Raw genomic sequence first — 22,269 nt, forward strand, 5'->3', positions numbered from 1 at the left:
CCTACCAGTGCCTCTTCATCAGTGCCCATCAGTGCCACCTATCAGTGTCCATCAGTGCAGCCTATCAGTGCCCATCACTGCAGCCTCATTAGCGCACATCAGTGAAGGAGAAAAATGACTTATCTACAAAATTTTATAACAACTTTTTTTTTTTTCAAAATTTTCAGTGGTTTTTGGTTTGTTTAAGAAAAAATAAAAAACTCAGAGGTGATTAAATACCACCAAAATAAAGCTCTATCTGTCACAAAAAAATGATAAAAATTTCATATGGGTACAGTGTTGCATGACCGCGCAATTGTCATTCAAAGTTCAACAGTGCTGAAAGTTGGAAATTGGCCTGGGCAGGAAGGGGGTATAAGTGCCCTGTAGGCAAGTGGTTAAAAACAAATTTACTAATACAATACTCTCAGAAACATAGGATTCCCTTATGCCTATTATCATTAGATGCAGAGAAGGCTTTACACCACCTAGATTGGAGATTTATGGTATCAACTTTGGTGCAAGTTGGTTTCACAAAAGAATTTATACAAAAAATAATGGTATTGTACAATGCCCCATCTGCTAGGATAAGGGTTAATGGCATTTTATCTCAACCTGTTAAAATCTCAAACGGGACCCGACAGGGCTGTCTTTTATCTCCGTACCTACATATTCTGGCTATGGAGCACTTGGCGATGGCCCTTCGATCGAATTATACTATTCAGGGAGTACAGATGGGTGAAAGGGAATATAAATTGAGTATTTTTGTTGATGATTTACTTTTATATGTATCTAATCCAAAAATAGCTTTTTCAAATATCCTCCATGAACTGGAACAATTTGGCTTCTTCAGTAATTTTAAAATGTAACAAAATCTCAATGTTTAAATATAAACTTGGCAGTTACTGAGAAAGAAAAGATAGAAGCCAATTTTCCATTTCATTGGGAGGCACAATGCCTTAAATATCTAGGTGTAAATATAACTCCTTTTAGACGAAAAAATATATGAATTAAATTACTTACCCTTATTAAATTCTAAAATTAGTGAGTTGCAGTCTAGAACTAAGGGAAAACATTCATGGTTTGGGAAAATGGCAATTTTTAAGATGGATGTTCTCCCTCATTTTCTCTACCTATACCAAACACTTCCTATCTCCCTTCCACAGATGTTCTTTCGTTCCTTGCGTTCTATCTTACTTCGATATATCTGGTCAAATACTTTGGTAAGAATTAGGCATGATATTTTGATCATGAGGATGATGGAGGGGGGAGCTGGATTACCACATATTCAATTTTATCATATAGCATCTATACTTACCAGGATTCTCGACTGGTTTTATCATAGCCACTCAAAACCATGGGTATCTATTGAGCAACTAATGTCCCAAATTCAATTGACCTCCCTACCATGGATCGAGCCTAGGTTGCTTCCTCCCAGACAAAAGATGTAATTTTTGACACAATCTGTGTTGGAAACCTGGGATGGGACCGTCCAAAAATTGGGTATTTCTACAATACCTGGCCCTCTTACCCTGATTACGGGGAACCCAGAATTTGAGCCAGGGCTAACAGTAGCTAGATTTTTATGCTGGACGTCTGTGGCCCCTTCTCCAATTAAATGGGGTCTTGCTGTTGAGGGACTTTTGCCACTAAACGAATTGTCATCTATAGATAATTTGTATATTGGCCACTGGCTCCATTATTTTCAACTTCAACATTTTTACAAATATTTTTTTTAAAAATGTTCATTACATAGAGACCTAACCCCTTTTGAATCACTCTGTATGAGAAGCTCGATGGGTCCACGTGCTATTTCAACAATATATGGTATATTATTATCTCATGCATATTCACACTGATCTTACTATACCAGAGACTGGGAGAGAGAACTAGGTCACATAGTAACTGAGAGGGAGTGGAAAAGGTCTTTTAGACTAACATTAAAATCTAGTATTTCAACTGCCACTCAAGAGAAAAATTATAAAATACTAACAAGGTGGTACAGATGTCCAGTGGAAATACATAAGATAATTTCGACCAATCCTGAAAAATGTTGGCGTTGTGGGGAGGATGTAGGCACAATGACACATATATGGTGGTCCCGTTCTAGGATCAAACCATTCTGGGAATTCGTATTCCGGATCTGCTTACATATTAATAGAACGTCTTATCAGATGTCCCCAGAAATAGCATTATTATCTATATTTCCAGATTCTGAGAGAGCATCAAAAAGAGGACTGTCGTATTCTCTATTTTCTGTGGCACGTACAGTAATACCTAGATATTGGAATACTCAAGTTCTCCCCTCTATCAAGGAGTGGATAGATGAAATAAATAGAACAAAGAGATCAGAAGAACTGACAGCAACTATACATGAATGTTATCATACGTATCTGTCGGTTTGGTCTCCTTGGATTGAGCTTATGAACTCTGATATTTTGAGATCTTTTATAGAACAGATAACAGGTTGATATTTCAAGCTAAATTTTATAAAATGGTGATTAAAGGAGATGCTCTATAATGTGCATGTGTTTTTGTGAGTGTGGATATTTGTGGAGTGGGTGTTTTTTTCTTTTTCTCTGTTTCATTTTTTTCTTTCTCTATGAAATATTTATAGTCTAAGTGTGAACTGCAATTCGTATTCTTTTATTTTCTATTATGTTTGGAATTGTTTAGAAGCTAAATGCAGTAGACCCATTCTTTGAGATACATGAACAAGAGGTAAAAAATGGTTATAGATGTATTATTTTGATGCTTTTAAAAAATGAAATTGTGAAATTTAAAAGAGAATTTTGTTAATATCTACTTGTTAGACTTTGTAAAATTGTAATAAAGATTAATAAAGGACATTACCTGTCTCTTTTTTCTCAGGTCCCTTTGCTTTCCAAAATACAAAAGCAGTTTTAAGCCAGGGCACCATCTTTTAAATTCCAGCTCCCATTTAAGAAGTTTACAGCTTCTCACCACAATCAGATGAGGACCCCAATTACCTGAAAAAAAAAAAATTATAAAACACGAGATCAACATTCTCAAATAAAATTGAATATAAGGATTTACAGGGTTCATTTGGAAGTTATTCGCATAAAAGAATCTTGAACCTTTGGAAGCTACAATTCTGCATAGACATATAACTAATGATAGAAAACCTTTCAAATCCAAACTTTAGTATTTTAGTAAAGGTGGATTTTAGTAGCTCAACCTTGTTTCTAGAATTGCTAATGATTAAATAGCTATAAGTAGATCATTATAGAGATAGAAAATAATTACTCTTTATGGTATGAGCTACATAAGTAACAAGTAGCATCACCCATGTATGAAATTAATCTATACTATATTCTACTTGTGTACCCTATCATCAGTCACTACTCTTGTCATTCTGATATAAGCCAATTCTCTTTTATGCAGTATGGCTTGGAGGGCAGGACACAGATTAATAGACTTAAAGTGGTTGTAAACCCTTACATATAACCAGTGAAGTGACTAGCCTCAGGTGATACAAAGAGATGACACATCCTCCTACATAAGTTGTACCTATCTATTTGCAGTCTTCTCTACATCCATTCAAAGTGCAGAAGTGATAAAACTTCCCTGAGAGTTGAGAAAAAAAGGGCAGACAGCTGAAACTACATACTGCAGAGCTCAGTCAAGAGATCTCTGAGAGCTGATTAGAAGAGACATACCCTCTCCACACAGCTCATAGGAACAGCGCTGAGGCTGTCAATCTGCTGGAGACCCCTCCCCTGTCACCTTTTTTCTCTTGGTGTCAGGAAAACTTTTCAGAAGTGATTCATGCTGATAGCAGAAAAACACGGCAGCAGACAGAAATGACACTTAGTGCTCTTAATAGAAACAAGTACACACTATAGAAGAATATGCTTTGTTCATATTTCATGTTTGAGATATACAACCACTTTAACCAAAGTAAATACAGAACTTTTCTCAACATAGATAAAAGATGTGTTTTAACTAGAAGGACTGTTTAAGCCTAAAGCAGCACAAATCTCTTACAAGTTGAACTAAATAAAAAACACTAATGAATGCAGTTATGTATGTCATAAAAATTAGAATTTTAACTTACCTGTAACTTCTATATCTTTCGCCGCTACCTTCAGGTGACATGATGCTGGCAGTGTACCATCATAACCTCACCCACTCTGTGGCACTCCAGTTTTATAGTATGCAAAAGGGGAGACTGAGGAGAATTGGGGGGGGGGGGGTGGACCTGCATCCTGTACTGTTTTTCCAAGATACAGAATTTACAGGCAAGTCAAAATCCCCCTTATCTCAATAGGAATTCTTATCCCCTTTAACTGGAAAAGACATTCTGGAACTGAGAACCGTCAGATTATCTCTACTATACTTGACCTCCATTCTGCAAGGTCACCCAGTCAGAGTACAATCAGACAATGCCACAGCAGTGGCCTACATAATCTATCAAGGGGGCATCAGAAGTCAAGCTGCCCTAGGAGAAACAAGTCTAATACTCTTCTTGGAGGAAAGGCACATTCTAGTTCTCCGGCCATCTACATCCCTGGATGTGGACAATTGGCAGGTGGACTTCCCAAGCTGCCAATGCCTAGACCTGGGGGTAGTGGCCTCTGCACCTTGAGATACACTTCACAATCCTGTGCTACACATACTGCCATACCCTTCACACAGCTATCCTCCATTTACTTCCCACTGTCATGCTTTCTGCACCTTGCACCTGTGATACCCTTGACACTCCTTTCTGCCTGCTGTGATGCCTTATGCCTCTCCTGCATACAGTCAGGTCCATAAATATTGGGACATCGACACAATTCTAACATTTTTGGTTCTATACACCACCACAATGGATTTGAAATGAAACGAACAAGATGTGCTTTAACTGCAGACTGTCAGCTTTAAATTGAGGGTATTTACATCCAAATAAGGTGAACGGTGTAGGAATTACAACAGTTTGCATATGTGCCTCCCACTTGTTAAGGGACCAAAAGTAATAGGACAATTGGCTTCTCAGCTGTTCCATGGCCAGGTGTGTGTTATTCCCTCATTATCCCAATTACAATGAGCAGATAAAAGGTCCAGAGTTCATTTCAAGTGTGCTATTTGCATTTGGAATCTGTTGCTGTCAACTCTCAAGATGAGATCCAAAGAGCTGTCACTATCAGTGAAGCAAGCCATCATTAGGCTGAAAAAAAAACAAAACAAACCCATCAGAGAGATAGCAAAAACATTAGGCGTGGCCAAAACAACTGTTTGGAACATTCTTAAAAAGAAGGAATGCACCGGTGAGCTCAGCAACACCAAAAGACCCGGAAGACCACGGAAAACAACTGTGTCGGATGACCGAAGAATTCTTTCCGTGGTGAAGAAAACACCCTTCACAACAGTTGGCCAGATCAAGAACACTCTCCAGGAGGTAGGTGTATGTGTGTCAAAGTCAACAATCAAGAGCAGACTTCACCAGAGTGAATACAGAGGGTTCACCACAAGATGTAAACCATTAATGAGCCTCAAAAACAGGAAGGCCAGATTAGAGTTTGCCAAATGACATCTAAAAAAACCTTCACAGTTCTGGAACAACATCCTACGGACAGATGAGACCAAGATCAACTTGTACCAGAGTGATGGGAAGAGAAGAGTATGGAGAAGGAAAGGAACTGCTCATGATCCTAAGCATACCACCTCATCAGTGAAGCATGGTGGTGGCAGTGTCATGGCGTGGGCATGTATGGCTGCCAATGGAACTGGTTCTCTTGTATTTATTGATGATGTGACTGCTGACAAAAGCAGCAGGATGAATTCTGAAGTCTTTCGGGCAATATTATCTGCTCATATTCAGCCAAATGCTTCAGAACTCATTGGACGCCGCTTCACAGTGCGGATGGACAATGACCCAAAGCACACTGCAAAAGCAACCAAAGAGTTTTTTAAGGGAAAGAAGTGGAATGTTATGCAATGGCTAAGTCAATCACCTGACCTGAATCTGATTGAGCATGCATTTCACTTGCTGAAGACAAAACTGAAGGGAAAATGCCCCAAGAACAAGCAGGAACTGAAGACAGTTGCAGTAGAGGCCTGGTAGAGCATCACCAGGGATGAAACCCAGCGTCTGGTGATGTCTATGCGTTCCAGACTTCAGGCTGTAATTGACTGCAAAGGATTTGCAACCAAGAATTAAAAAGTGAAAGTTTGATTTATGATTATTATTCTGTCCCATTACTTTTGGTCCCTTAACAAGTGGGAGGCACATATGCAAACTGTTGTAATTCCTACACCGTTCACCTGATTTGTAAATACCCTCAAAGTAAAGCTGACAGTCTGCAGTTAAAGCACATCTTGTTCGTTTCATTTCAAATCCATTGTGGTGGTGTAGAGAGCCAAAAATGTTAGAATTGTGTCAATGTCCCAATATTTATGGACCTGACTGTATACTGTACTCTGTCTTACCCTCCATACTCCCCCTGTGCACACACTGCAGGCTGTTATATCCTCTGCTCTTCACTTCTGCACATACTGCTTGCTATCATATCCTGGAGCACTCCTTATTACACATACTGCAAAGGTGATAGGTGGCACTCCACACCTCCTTGTGCACATACTGCCAGCTGTCATATCCTCTGGCACTCCTCTACTGCACACTTTGCTCCTTATTCCTGCATGTACTGACTATGTTGTTATACCCCGGCATCCCTACCCACACATAGTAAACATGCTACACCACAAAACTATACACAAAGTTTTCTATTTCATATTGACAGTTCTGTATATAAAACACTTCATTATTGTTTGTATCCCCAAGCTTGCCCATTCTGGAGCAGGCATACTTTTGCTAGTAGTAACGATGTTTCCTCACCTTCACTGCTAGCTAGGTGTGCCAAAAGAGCAATAACCTGGATATTCTTGCCGAGCCCAGACTCATCAGCCAAAATTCCATTAAGATTCTTCTTGTACTGTTTCTCCAGCCAATCTAGCCCCACCAGCTGGTATTCCCGAAGGGTTCCATGTAGAAGAGGAGAGGGCCTTGGCTTCACCTGAGAAACAAGCAAGCAGCATTCTCCATAAAATTTTACAACTTGCATTTTACAGTTTGGATTATTAACTAAAATGTCAGGATTGAGCTTTCCAAATATTTCTCAATTATTAAATAGTTTTGACTGATATAGTACTGTATTAACTTTAATAAAAGTACAATGGACAAATACAGATTAGCATTAATTAATGGGCTTGGGTCAGGTTGGTGCAGCTTGTGGTAGGCAAACTATACGTAATTTTCTTTGTCAGATGACTTGACATCTCAACATTTTCTCTAAAATCACCAAGTGTGGATGTTCCATCAACTCCCACATTGCTGTTTGTTGGACAGAGCATACATGTATTTAAAACATTAAATACAAAAAAAAAAAAAAATAGTACAGAGTTTTAGTTGTTGGGAAATAATCTGACCTTGAAATCATCATACATGTGCCTGAAGCAAAAATAGGACATAAGCTGGGAATACAGTTGTCCCCTGCACACACTAAGAGCAATATTGGCAAACAGGCCTGAAAATTTCCCTTCTCATTTGGTGATCTGTTGTGATTTACATAGGTTACAATCATTTTTACAATCATCAGTAATAATTTATTGTAAGCCTTCAAAAATCTGAGCATTGGGTAACACATGTATAAAATCTACAGAAAACTTTACTGTTATTACTGTTGTTGGCTAGTCATAAATGTTTTATTTCAGGGCATAAGAGGAAAATACTCATACAGCAATAAAATATGCAAAAAATGGAACTGTGCTAGTCTTCCCATAGAAAGTTTTTCAACAAAAATGCACTTTGTTATCATGACCCATAGAGATGCATTTACAGAGAAATAATAAAGTGTTACTAAACCCATAACAGTAAAATCAGTCTGTACATGCAGAAAAGCATACTTGTTATACTCATTGTGGAACCTAAGGGGTTAGTGTTCTGCATTGTGTAAAAAGGCTGTATGATCCTGTCTTCTCTGATCCCTCCTCCCACAGTCCCTAATCCATCTGCTGATAGTATAGAACCTAGGAGAAAATCTGCGCATGCTCAGTTTGGTGTGTATTGCTAGAGTTTTTAGAGGGGGGGGCGGGAGGGTGCATGTGATCGGCACACGGCCCATCAGCCCTGTCCAGACATAGGTCCAGGGGTCATGCAGCCTCATAGGACATTCAGAAGAGAATAAAAACTCCTCTTAAAAGCTTTAACTAGTGCTCAGCGAGATACTGATAGAAGTCACAAGACTGATATATACTACTGATGAGAAAATATATTTAGCAGTTTATATTTACTAAAATAATTGAAATTCCATGTTCTGTGTACTGTGGAAGACCATATATAGTAAATGCAGGGTCCTGGGTTTAGTAAGATTTTAAGAGAATTCTTAAAACAGAAGGATAAACACAGTTCTTACTGCACACGTAATACGAGAACTTCCACTGGGAAGAAGCAACTCCGCTGCTCTAGCAACATCTTCAATATCTCTCGTGTGTTTTCTAGAACTCAGAAGAGCTGGATTGCACCTGTCAACTGATCTATACTGGTCAGTACCCAGCAGGGAGTCAATGAGAACAGTTGTACAATGTTTCTGGGGCATGTCCACTCCCCCTGAGTGTTCTTTGATATCTACAAAAAGAAACAAAAACACATTATTCAACAGACAAATGTGGTCTAAAATAATTTCACTAAAGCCTGCTGTTCAAAAATATTTACAGCTGCAAAAAAAGCTTATGTATACTAAAAACATGTAGACATAGCCACAGTGCTTTTCCCTATGCAGAGGCAGTGGGTGTGCAAGTGGGAACTGCCAAATAATGTCAAACAGTACATGTTCTAGGAATCTCCCCACATATACCAAACACTGCTAGCTATACCAAGAAGATTCATCATTTCTAATCAAAGCTAGAAAACTCCTTCAATAAAAGATGTGTGATAAAAGGCATTTATGTACATACCTTGACTAGATTGCCTCCCTTCTTCATTTTGGTTGAAAACATGGGGCCAGTGAAAATTCTCATCATATGCACCTTCATATTCCTTCACTAAATCATCTAGTGGCAGATCAGCTATAAGTATATAAAAATGAACATCAATTAGTAGTAACAACCTAGAATGGCAATAACACCAGATGAACACAGACAGTATAGAAAAGACAAACAAAATAGGGATTTTGTAAGCAGAACAAAACCTGTTCTTGATGATCTTCTTAAAGCGGTACTAAACTCCCCAATATACTTGCCGCCACTATCAAGTGACGCGGCAGGTACATCTCTTGTGGACTGATGTTATTTTCTACCTGGGTGCCAGGTTTTCGGCCTCATGATTGGCCAACAGGGGATGATATCATTCTCTGCATGTACATGGAACTCAGTCATTTTGGCACAGTTGGAGTGTTCCGGAAATGCATGCTTAGCTGCTCATGTGCAGCTCAGTGTATATTCAATAGAAAGTGTGTTATTACTGGAGAAGAGACATAGCATGAGGAGACTAGGCCCCAAGGAGCTGGTCTTCAGTATTCTGGCCTAGTATCCAATCCTGAAGTACACAGCACTATAACCCACCATTTATAAATAATACACGCTGTGTCTCTCAGATGATGATAAAGAAAACCTGATTTATTCTTTCTGGGCTGTGATTTTTTTTCATATGCACTGACCACCCAGTTTTGGTTTAGTGTTTGTAGGAAGAATTTTTTACAGGCTTAACAGAGCCTTCCCTGTTAACCCAGCAAATAGAGAGATCTCTCTTTAGGTTCCATCAAAACTGGCTTGGAATACTACCAAACATGTAGGTACTATGAAAATGTACATTCCTGAAGCCTCACCTGAAGCCCAGAGAAACAGTGTCATACCTACGCAGTGCCAGTATTGTTGTAGACAGTATATGCAGCTAAATGATTCACCGTCCCCATCACCCCATGAATGAAAAACAGAGCAATCACAGGGACTGTCAATATAAACAGTGCAGATAGCATGCTTATTAATTAAAGTCAGAAAGACTCAGTAAAATCAGACATTTGTATAAGATATGTTATACAACAGGTAGACAGGAAAGCCCAGCTTTCATGACTAAATTGCAATACCTTCTCTAATTAACTCGGTCAATTCGGCCTGGTGGTCTATATTGCTTTCTTTGGTCTCCTGTTCTGCAATGGTTTCCTCTTCATCATCACCTAAAATAGGATTACTCAGTAATCTGATAATACACTTTGGTGAACAAATACTGACAATGGATGATACAAAGCTATAGATTAACTATTTCCCTGTGCATTTATGTTTCAGTTTTGAGCTTGATATGGTTTTAGGATCTGTTTGAGTTCCATCACAAGTGATTCTGTCCTCTAAGCTTCAGCAAGCTGCTTTTGTATTTCTATTGACTTAGAAGGGGGGGGGAGGGAGCAGTTCTGAAACAAACAAGAGCCTGAGCACAAAGGCCCAAAAATTACCCACACACAGCCCTAATACAATAGTAATTTGACAGGCTAATGTGACAGATAGGGGAGGATGGGCCACGTAAAATTTATTCAGGCAATGAGAATATGTGCTTCTGATTGTAGAAAATGCTTGTTATTTCAAACAGAGTTTTTTGTTATTCTTCTTTCTACTATTGGGGAAGAGGAAGTAAATGTTTGTGAGAGTATGTACCAGCTCTGTTTATTAAAAGCAATGACGCGACAGACAGAATTCTGATCTCCACCTATTCATTGAGATATCAACTACTGTATGGCCACGCTAGAATTTCAGAACTTATTGAAGGAAAAATGGGTAAGGTCCCTAGTAGGAATGCAACTGTATACAAAACAACTCTGATGCTGACTCTAAGAAACAGGATAAAGATGTAAAGGGGAGCTGGCAAAAATAAAAAAATTAACACAGAAAAACAGTGCTACTTTTACTGACACATATTATAATTTTCAAATATGCTATACTTTTATATTCCAATCAGCTTTGTACTTTAGATAATATTCCAGAACATTGTTATGGGGAAGAACATTATTAAAACTAGCAAACCTTCGCCATCACTCCAAGAGGAACTTGCTTTTCTCTTTCTCCAACAAGGCGATGCCTGATAGGACACAGAAACAGGTATTTGATGTCATAATAAACCTGTTTGTTTATATCTAAAACAATGCTATGATCTTGCAATATATACACCTGCTTATTACCAGCTCTTTAAAACAATGTGCTCCTAATATGGCTGATATAATTTAAGAGATGTTAAGAAAGACAGACATATAATAATTAACTTGATTCTATGAAAAATCCCTCACTCCTGTTCACACTGAATCCAACTTTGAAATTGTGTGCCTTCACTTGAAATCGTAATTTCAAAGCCACAGGACGGTGCAATTTCAGGTATGACCTGCCTGACATCTGTGCGACTTCATGTACCGATGTCCATGCAGGTGAAATTGCAAAAAAGTGCAGGAACCTTTTTTTCAAATCAGTGCGGCACTGCAAAGTCTGAGATGCACTGATTTGAATAGTTCCATTGCTGACAATAGGGTGCGACTTTGGAACTGTCAAATCACATGACAAGTCGCACCAGTGTGAACCAGAGCATAAAGCCAAATTTCTAGCAAGCAGCTAAATGCATGCTGTCACCATGATGTTATGTAGAACAGATGTTATACACTCACCGGCCACTTTATTAGGTATACCTTGCTAATACCGGGTTAGACCCCCTTTTGCCTTCAGAACTGCCTTAATTCTTTGTGGCATAGATTCGACAAGGTGTTGGAAACATTCCTCAGAGATTTTGGTTCATATTGACATGATAGCATCACGAAGTTGCTGCAGATTTGTCGGCTGCACATCCATGATGCGAATCTCCCATTACACCACATCCCAAAGGTGCTCTATTGGATTGAGTTCTGGTGGCTGTGGAAGCCATTGAAACACAGTGAATTCATTGTCATGTTCAAGAAACCAGTTTGAGATGAATTGAGCTTTGTGACATGGTGCATTATCCTGCTGGAAGTAGCCATCAGAAGATGGGTACATTGTAGTCATAAAGGGATGGACATGGTCAGCAACAATATTCAGGTAGGCTGTGGCGTTTAAACGATGCTCAGTTGCTACTAAGGGGCCCAAAGTGAGCAAAGAAAATATCCCCCACACCATTACACACCACCACCAGCCTGAACCTTTGATACAAGGCAGGATGGATCCATGCTTTCAATGTTGTTTACACCAAATTCTGACCCTACCATCTGAATGTCTAGGCTGGAATCGAGACTCATCAGATCAGGCAACATATTTCCAATCTTCTATTGTCCAATTTTAGTGAGCCTATGTTAATTGTTGCCCCTGTTTCCAGTTCTAAGCTGACAGGAGTGGCACCCAGTGTGGTCTTCTGCTGCTGTAGCCCATCTGCTTCAAGGTTCGACGTGTGTTCAGAGAAGGTATTCTGCATACCTTGGTTGTAATGAGTGGTTATTCGAGTTACTGTTGCCTTTCTATCATCTATAACGTCTGCCCATTCTTCACTGACATCAACAAGGCATTTTCGTCCACACAACTGCTGCTCACTGGATATTTTCTCTTTTGCGGACCATTCTCTGTAAACCGTAGAGATGCCTAAATGCACTGAGTTTCTGCCATGTGATTGGCTGATTATCAATTAATGTTACCAAGCAATTGAACAGGTGTACCTAATAAAGTGGGCAATGAATGTGTGTGTGTATATATTATATATATATATATATATATATATATATATATATATATATAGTGAAGGATTTCTGGATACCAGGTGTCTTTCATACAGGTAACAAAATAAGATAAGCAGCACTCCCTTTAAGAGACTGCTTCTAATCTCAGCTTGTTACCTGTATGAAAGACACCTGGTATCCAGAAATCCTGCTGAATGGTAGGGGATCAAATACTTATTTCCCTCATGAACATGCAAATCAGCACATAATTTGTTAGACATGCATTCCTTTTGATTTCTTTTGTTGCTATTCTGTTTCTTGGTGTTACAATACACCTACCATTCGAATTTATTTTATATATATATATATATATATATATATATATTCGCTGTTTTAGCTGGTACATGACTTGTGTTTCTGTCCAACCAGAAATGAGATTTACACATGCTACACAGACATGTCTGGTAAGGCAAGAGACCTAAATTTATATGCTGCAGTTCAAGAACACTTACAGGTCTTATTCTTCCCCCATTCTGTGACTGGACAGTAAAGGGTAAAGTAGCAGGGTGAGAACTTGTCCAGCTTTCACGCTACACTCACTCGCTTTCAACGTGTTCCCTGTTAGTGGAGCACAACTCTCCCTGTGTAATCTCTGCTGTACACTTACTACAAAATGTTGATACCAAATCAGACAGAGGTACTTACACTGCTCCAAATTAAATAAACACATTTAATCATGTATTAAAGTACATAGAGCTGCATTCATGTGTGTATTTTATATATGCTTGCAGTTCAGCTTTAAAGCAGCATTAAACCCAAAAGTAAACCTTTATTATATTGCAGCTTACCAGTTCTTAGATGTGATGGATGTTTTATTTCCTTTTTTGTTTTTTTTTCTTCTACTTTCAGCTGGTGATTCAGTCAGCAACTCTGCCGTTTTTCAGACGTCCAAACTCTCAAGCTTATATGGATGAGACCATCCATTTACCACTGGCAGGAGTGATTAAAGTGATCAGCTTTTATTTATTCATATAAAATCTTTAACCCAAAATGAAAAAATTTTTTGCTGTAACTGATTACAAAAAGTGTCAGCTGGAGTTTGGCTTCAATTTGTTATAGTTATTCAAATCTGGTAATACATTTAACACTCCCATCCCCCAAGACTGACAATGCTGCTGTGTTCTGTGTCCTGACTCATTCCTCCAAAGTGGTGTCGTACTAAAATAGGAGGTTTGTTACTGGCCAGATCATCAGGTGAAAACAGAGGGCAACAAAGCTAAAGAAAAGAAAACTGACGCAGATACTACATTGAATGATTTTTAATCTGCAATATAATACATTTTTGGTTTTGGGTTTAATACCGCTTTAAGTGGCTAATCTACAGATCTCTATATTTAAAACAATAACAAATCTAAAAAATAACAAGCCTGTGGTCATTTGAATGGCCGAGCCTCAATGACATCACTCCTGCACATGTGCACGGGAGTCATGGCCACGATACAGAGTACTGAAGAGATGGCATGAGTATGCCATCCCCTGAGAGCGCATGTACTGGTAACATCACCAGCTGCAGAAACAGTGAATATTTCCTAAACGGTGCACATTTAGGAGTTATACCTTGCACCTCCAGGTAAGCTTTATTATAAGCTTACCCGTAGGTATAAGTGCCCAAGCAGTGTTTATTACTGCGTTAAGAATTTCAGTTTTCATACTGCAACTGCACGTCGTTTCTAAGGAATATAGCACACAAAAGTACATAACTAGGCATAAAGACAGCATGTTTTACACACTTACTTTAATATCTCCATGCTTATGTTTCACACATGCCTCCTCAATTGCCTTAAGTGGGCCTGCAAATTGACATTTATGAACATATTATACACACACTAATTATATTATGGTTATAATTAGTTTTTAGAAATTTAGACGATCAAACCAAAGACAGTTTGTATTACATTCATAAAACTTTAGCTATTACCTCCTCCAAGATGGTTCATTAGAGAGAGAGATCTGCCTCCTGTAGGAAACACAAGATTAGAAAGTTTAAAAAGCTCCCAGGAGCCATCACCTTCAGTAATTAGCAAAATGAATGACAAACCTAAATAGCATAGGCAGGAACAAAACGGAGGGAGCTCACCATCCTGGAGGATTCATGGAAGGAGTTATCAAGCAATAACTCAAGTTCTTCCAAACCATCCTCCAGGATGGTTCACGAGAAAGACTAGCAAGATGCTGCCTAGGGTAGGACCACAGCTTGAAACCCCTGATCAATGCTTTGAAAGCCTTCCTTTCTTTCTTAGGTCAGTGGGAGAGAATAAAGAGAGCATTAGATTTCCTAAAACACAGGGTACTTTCACTGTAATGGAGTATGAATCTTTTTACATCCATAGAGATGAATTTAGCTACTTTAAGGGTTGATGTTTGTTGACAGAACAGCAAAACCACCTCCTGATTTTCAAGGAAGCTTGTTGACAATTTGGGCAGAAAAGCTGGATCTGTCCTATCCTGAAGTAAATCGACGTAGGGCTCCTTCACTAAAAGGGCTTGAATCTTGCTGACTCTGCAGGCTGAAGTAATAGTGGAATGTTGAAATGAGCATCAGAAACGGGTATTAGAGACAAATGATTTGAATGCTGAAGAGAACTCTTCCCATGTTTTTTATATTTTCAACTGATGAGCCATCTTCCTGTCCACTGGGTCTTTTAGTTGACCCAAAAAGAAGAGGTCACATTTTTTTTTTGGGTACCTTAACAAGAGAGATCCTCCTCTTGAGAGCTCTTGGAAAGACTAAGCCTAAGCCAAGGCTCTTCAAACTTTCTAAACAAAGGGCCAGTTTACTATGCTTCAGACATTAGGGGGGGGGGGCAGTCTGGACTAATCTATTCTCCAGGTCTTTCCAATCCCCTTGGATAATGTTCTTCACTAACTGGTGTACAGGAAAACAGCAATATTTGGTTTCCTCTAAACCCCTGTACAGATAGTATTCCACAGCTTTAGTCTTAGACTGTTCTTGGATTTGTTCTGTGGAATAAATCAATTTTAAGAGGAAGTAAAGGCTTCACTAACTCTAAACCTACTCTCAACCATATTTTATGCCTAATCTATCTAGCCCTGTAAAGAAAAAATTGTTATACTCACCTGTTTTGCAACAGATCCAATCTGGTCTCCAGCAGCACCCTCTGGCTGTTGGAGATAGTCAACAATGGCTGGGAAGTGACATCACCCATAGAGTTACTATGGGGCTTCCATTGTCGGCTGCTCTCCTACACACTCCTACATGCTGAAGCCACCTCTAATAGCTCAGTGTGGGAAGGAGCAGAGTGGCTGCAGAACAAGTAAGAATAGTGTTTTTTTGTTTTTCTTTCGAGGGCTAGATATATTAGGCTTAGAATGTGGCTAAGAGTATGTTTAGAGTTAGTTAGGATTTACCTTTACTTCCACTGTAATTTCTCAGTTTCCTCAACCAGAAATACATATTTGAAAGCACTGCTTTTTTCTTTTACTTCAGTTTTTCTATCATCTGATACTAACAGTTCAGATGAAAGTCCTTCCCATTCCTCCAGGTCTGACAGATTGTCAGAATCCACCTCAATCTTGGCTTTGTTTGGAGACTTTTGGGGTGGAAACTTGGTTGATGCTTGTATCAATGTGATAAGCTGTGGAACCTGAAGATTTCATGCCTTAAGGTGCCCATCAAATCTCTAAACAATGAGGAAGTCTCTAACCCCACAATTTTGTTCCAACAGGATTGACGCATATCTTCATATTTTGTTCTCCCTTAATCTCTCTGCCCTGAGATCTGGCCTTCAAGATGGTAAGGGGAGACAGTCAACAGCCCTCCTATACTCCAACCCCAGTGGTAATACGGGGCAAATCAAAAACAGAATATTAGGTGGAAGGAAGTAGAGAGTCTTCCCCGTAAGGAAAAAAACAACTGCTGCAAAAGTGCATCCCTGGGGAGCCCATGGTCTGGGAAGTTCCCATACCACAAGTATCCTGCCAAATAGTGGTACTATCCCCACTGAATGGACCTTCCACCAAAGTATAGCCTGTACAATATAGAAACCAGGGAGACACTAGACAGTCTATAAGGTTCAGAAGGCCCAACATGGTCACACACAGTAAAGGAGTGCTGCCCTAGGCATTGGGTCTGAAAAAAGGGTCATAAGGAAAGAGAGGTATAATAGAAGATCCTTGCCAAATACCCTCTCTTGTGCCCCACTGCCGAGGGTTAGCTAGAACCCAGTGACCGAGAATCTTAGGAACCACTGGGAAAAAAAAACAAAATACGAAGGATTTTTTTTCTGATCTTCTGTTTCGTGCAGGAGACAGAGCCATCTCTCTAGATACTGTCCTGAAGAATGATTTGAGAAAGAGATTTATCAGCTTGTTAAGGGTAACTTCTACTTATGACTGGATATAAAGCTAAAGAGGTGTCTAGAATGAAACAGGTGACAGACACAAAAAATCAGCTAAAAGAAGTAGAGCTGTTTTTCACCCCCATTTATACTTACCTAGGTGCTGCCAATGCTGTCACCGCTATCTGCTCTGCACCCCCCCCCCCCAAGCACTCATTGGCACGTTGGGCTATGGAGGGGGAGGGAGCGGCTAGCACATCGCTGAGCCACGTGCTGCTCCAGACTCTGGGGTGGATCCCGACTTTGAAGTCAGGATCTTTCCCCAGCCTGGACCAGCTGACAACGGGTCACAGGAGTGCAGAGCAAACTGCACTCCTGTGATCCTCAGGAGAAGTTTAGCCAAAAGAGCTTTAATAAGCCATGTGAGAAAATACAAATTTGACTGTGTCACTATCAAATGATGGCTGCAAATGGAAGTGGGCCACATGAAGTAGATTAAGACAGAACTACATCACATGATGTCAGTGTGCTTCTTCTTGTGAAGCACAGATGACTTTTTGGTTGCATGCTTGCAGTTATACTGAATAAAGACCATCAAAATCTCCTACTCACCTTTGTGTCTGAACTCAAGACTGGCCAGGTATGGTGTACAAATAAACCTGCATACTTGTAAGTCTGGCATGGTTTGGGTGATAGACAGATTCACCACAGTTTAGGGAAAACCTTTCAATGGTGGTAATTTCAGTTAGGAAAAACCAAATGATCCTTTTTGTCTTATTTATTATTTAATCTAAATGACAGCCTACCAAATGAAACTCTGTTATGCAAGGCATATGTATGAAGAATGCAATTTCTGATCTCCTTTAGTAAATGCTAGCTACCTGACTGTAAAGTAGATCATATGACATCAATGCTTTCTGCATTAATGAGCCAGAAGAAGCATGCACATTATAAGTTCTGATTTCACTTGTTGCATGATTGTTTCAGGGCAGTAACTTAGAAAGTACCAAAGCCAGGGAAAAGAAGACAACATGCATTTTACTAAAAATAAGGGTAGGCTCTTAAAACTCAAAATGAGTCTGAAGCAATATGAGACAGTTCATTCCTCCTCAGGCTACTGTTCTGCAGCAAACATGCAGAGCACTTCAGGAAATTCATCAACTACTCAAAGCAAACTATATTTCTAACTTGTCAATAATGTACTACAGCAGCCATATATGTGTTTATGATTAATCTGATTAAAGATTGCTTTATAACTAGTGCATAAATATGCATGTTGGTGTTGTCTGAGAGTGCATATTGATGCACTGAGCAGACACTCCTATTTCCAGCCTTCACGGAGGGCAACAAAAAACTATCATCAGCAAAAATTCAACTTGGTCAATCCACACACAGGCAATACCAACAATTTGTAAGTTCCTACTTCAATATCAAGGCAAACAATGGTATAGCAGCTAACAAACCAGAAAGCTCAAGTTTGTTATCTGTGTGCAGTCCATGGACAAGGAATTGAAAGACATTTTCTTTAGAGTTCTGTTTGCACCAACAACAGCTCACAATTGCAAAATAAAATACAGTGTAAACATCCAGCTCACCTTTCATTGAGTCCATATTTAAGTTAAGTGCTTTTCTTCTTTTTTCCCGAAACTCCATTTGTAACTTAATTTCTACAACCTGCAAAAAACAATGTGACAGTCATTTATTACATGCTTCTGCAATGTATGAAAACTTTACTGTAAGCTATCATTCACGTAAATATATGTAACAGTAAACTGCTTACTTGTTCAATATTAGACCAGAAATACTCAATTTCCCTGGCAATTGAAGCAGCAATGCGTTTCAGCTTGTTCTCTTCTTCTGTTTTGGCTCTCTCAATATTCATTCTTTTTTCTTCATGATAGCGAGCAGCAGTTCTGACCAGCTATAGAATAGTGAAGTATAATTTTAAATACCCTGAAAAGTAGTTACATCTGTAGCACAATACTTAGACCAGCGGTTCTCAACCTGGGGGTCGCGACCCCTTTGGGGGTCGAACGACGCTTCCACAGGGGTCGCCTAAGACCATCGGAAAACACATATTTCTGATGGTCTTAGGAACCGAGACACCGCTCCTCGCCGCCACCGCCGTCTCCAGGTGTGGGCGGGATGACATGCCGCCCCTGTCATCTGGACACACCTCGAGATCAATCCTCGCCTGTGATTGGCCGCCGGCACTGTAGCTCAGGCACACAGGCGGCCAATCACCGGCAAGGAGGTGGAGCTTGGAGAGGAGGGGCCGAGCGGCACCGCGAAGATCGAGCGAGTGAAGAGGAGGAGAGCGGCCGGAGAAGGAAGACAGCTGACAGGTAAGTGTCGGTACCATGGGAGAGGGAGGGAGCGAGCAAGCCCAGGCTGGAGCAGGGGTCTGCAAGGTAAGTATCACTGGTGTCAGTGGGAATAGTGCCCCATCATTGGTGTCACTAATACCAATGATGGGGCACTATTCCTCCCCCCACTGACACCAACAATGAGGCACGATTCCTCCCCCAAATGACACCAACGATGGGGCACTATTCCTCCCCCCACTGACACCAACAATGAGGCACTATTCCTCCCCCACTGACACCAAGGATGGGGCACGATTCCTCCCCCCACTGACACCAACGATGGGGCAAAATTCCTCCCCCCACTGACACCAACGATGGGGCACAATTCCTCCCCCCCCTGACACCAACGATGGGGCACAATTCCTCCCCCCACTGACACCAAGGATGGAGCACAATTCCTCCCCCCACTGACACCAAGGATGGGGCACTATTCCTCCCCCCACTGACACCAAGGATGGGGCACTATTCCTCCCCCCACTGACACCAATGATGGGGCACTATTCCTCCCCCCACTGACACCAATGATGGGGCACTATTCCCCCCACTGACACCTATGATGGGGCACTATTCCTCCCCCCACTGACACCAAGGATGGGGCACTATTCCTCCCCCCACTGACACCAAGGATGGGGCACTATTCCTCCCCCCACTGACACCAAGGATGGGGCACTATTCCTCCCCCCACTGATACCAATGATGGGGCACTCTTCCCCCCACTGACACCAATGATGGGGCACTATTCCCCCCACTGACACCTATGATGGGGCACTATTCCTCCTCCCACTGACACCTATGATGGGGCACTATTCCTCCCACTGATACCAATGACGAGGCACTATTCCTCCCACTGATACCAATGACGGGGCACTATTCCTCCCACTGACACCAATGACGGGGCACTATTCCTCACACTGACACCAATGATGGGGCACTATTCCTCCCACTGATACAAATGATGGGGCACTATTCCTCCTCCCACTGATACCAATGATGGGGCACTATTCCTCCTCCCACTGATACCAATGATGGGGCACTATTCCTCCTCCCACTGATACCAATGATGGGGCACTATTCCTCCTCCCACTGATACCAATGATGAGGCACTATTCCTCCCACTGATACTAATGATGGGGCACTATTCCTCCCACTGACACCAATGACGAGGCACTATTCCTCCCACTGACACCAATGACGGGGCACTATTCCTACCACTGATACCAATGACGGGGCACTATTCCTCCCACTGACACCAATGACGCGGCACTATTCCTCCCACTGACACCAATGACGGGCACTATTCCTCCCACTGACACCAATGACGGGGCACTATTCCTCCCACTGACACCAATGACGGGGCACTATTCCTCCCACTGACACCAATGAAGGGGGCACTATTCCTCCCACTGACACCAATGACGGGGCACTATTCCTCCCACTGATACCAATGACGGGGCACTATTCCTCCAACTGATACCAATGATGGGGCACTAGTCCTCCCACTGACACCAATGAAGGGGGCACTATTCCTCCCACTGACACCAATGACGGGGCACTATTCCTCCCACTGACACCAATGACGGGGCACTATTCCTCCCACTGACACCAATGACGGGGCACTATTCCTCCCACTGACACCAATGACGGGGCACTATTCCTCCCACTGACACCAATGAAGGGGGCACTATTCCTCCCACTGACACCAATGACGGGGCACTATTCCTCCCACTGATACCAATGATGGGGCACTATTCCTCCCACTGACACCAATGACGTGGCACTATTCCTCCTACTGCAAAATTACAGTTATGAAGTAGCAACAAAAATAATTTTATGGTTGGGGGTCACCACAACATGAGGAACTGTATTAAGGGGTCATGGCGTTAGAAAGGTTGAGAACCACTGACTTAGACAGACAGACAGACAGATAAACGATTTTGCCATTTGCCTTTACCTTCTTTGCACAAGCCATTTTCCACCTTCTCTCTTGGACAAAGTCAGCAGCCATCCATTGCATCTCTTCTAGTAGGTAATCCCAATGAGATTTTGGCCTTGATGGCTCCTGCAGTTTAGGAAGCTTCCGTAATGACCATAAACCTTCTTTGCGAAGTTCTGCAATGCGCTGATGAACAAGGTTTTCCTATAAGGTTTAGATTACATACTATAAAGAAAAAAACTTTTTTTTTTCTTTTAGGAATAAACCTATTTTTTTAGGAATAAACTTTTCTTTGCAAAGTTCCTCAGTATACTGACAAAAATATTAGGAGCCAAATTAAGCCCGGGTTCACACTGATGCAGTGCGGCACATCGCATATGATTCGCACAGGAACCTCACCGCATTCCTGTGCAAATCACTTGCGATTTCTGTGCGGTGCAATCTGAGCCATACATCTGTACCAAAATAGTGAAGGACCCTTTTTTTTGTCCACACCAGAATCGGATCGCGTGGGTATTCACACCCATGCAATCCGATTCTGCACATCGCACTGCGTTTTGCAAACTGATTTCGGGGTGTCGTTAACTTGACATACACACCCACAGCGGTTCACATGAACAGGGTGCGATCATGATGAGCTGCGGAAATCGCACAGAAACCGGTGTGAATTCCGCACCGCATCAGTGTGAACTTGGGCTAAGAATACTGAAAGCTGCTGACAGGTATGAAGTGTAGGCACACAAAAGTGACTCACTCATATGCATTTTAATCAGGTAAAGCTCTGACACTTCTGTGAAATGTTAAGGCTTGCTGTAAGGTTCCACCCCTATAGGCCTTGTCACTATAACGGGCTGCCCCACAGGCCAATATGAATGTGTGACAAGAGTGAGGGGGGAGTAAAAAACATCAGGAAAAGCTGAAGCTTTTTCCAATTAGAATTTTGCATCCTCTGGGAGCCCAAAACTTCCTACCTCTCAAAA

The 22,269-nt window shown here is 41.0% G+C and overlaps 1 protein-coding gene across 7 annotated transcripts in view; it reads right to left on the minus strand.

Moving 5' to 3' along the window:
- Positions 1-22,269, minus strand: part of LOC149466447 (E1A-binding protein p400-like) — a 223,006-nt gene that overhangs the window by 132,223 nt on the left and 68,514 nt on the right. For 6 of the 7 annotated variants that reach the window (XM_089672447.1, XM_089672452.1, XM_089672451.1 and 3 more), the window contains 10 exons: positions 21,308-21,493; positions 18,771-18,911; positions 18,586-18,664; positions 14,427-14,482; positions 10,990-11,044; positions 10,062-10,151; positions 8,935-9,045; positions 8,394-8,605; positions 6,818-6,995; positions 2,833-2,969 (listed from right to left, as the gene is read on the minus strand). In XM_089672447.1, coding sequence (XP_089528573.1) covers positions 2,833-2,969; positions 6,818-6,995; positions 8,394-8,605; positions 8,935-9,045; positions 10,062-10,151; positions 10,990-11,044; positions 14,427-14,482; positions 18,586-18,664; positions 18,771-18,911; positions 21,308-21,493 — 1,245 coding nt within the window. The remainder of the gene's footprint in view (positions 1-2,832; positions 2,970-6,817; positions 6,996-8,393; positions 8,606-8,934; positions 9,046-10,061; positions 10,152-10,989; positions 11,045-14,426; positions 14,483-18,585; positions 18,665-18,770; positions 18,912-21,307; positions 21,494-22,269) is intronic. The other variant, XM_089672450.1, reaches the window with a different exon arrangement.

The sequence above is a fragment of the Staurois parvus genome, unplaced genomic scaffold, assembly GCF_062004578.1.
Source record: "Staurois parvus isolate SC_StPar_1 unplaced genomic scaffold, SC_StPar_1.0 ptg000129l, whole genome shotgun sequence".
NCBI lineage: Eukaryota > Metazoa > Chordata > Amphibia > Anura > Ranidae > Staurois > Staurois parvus.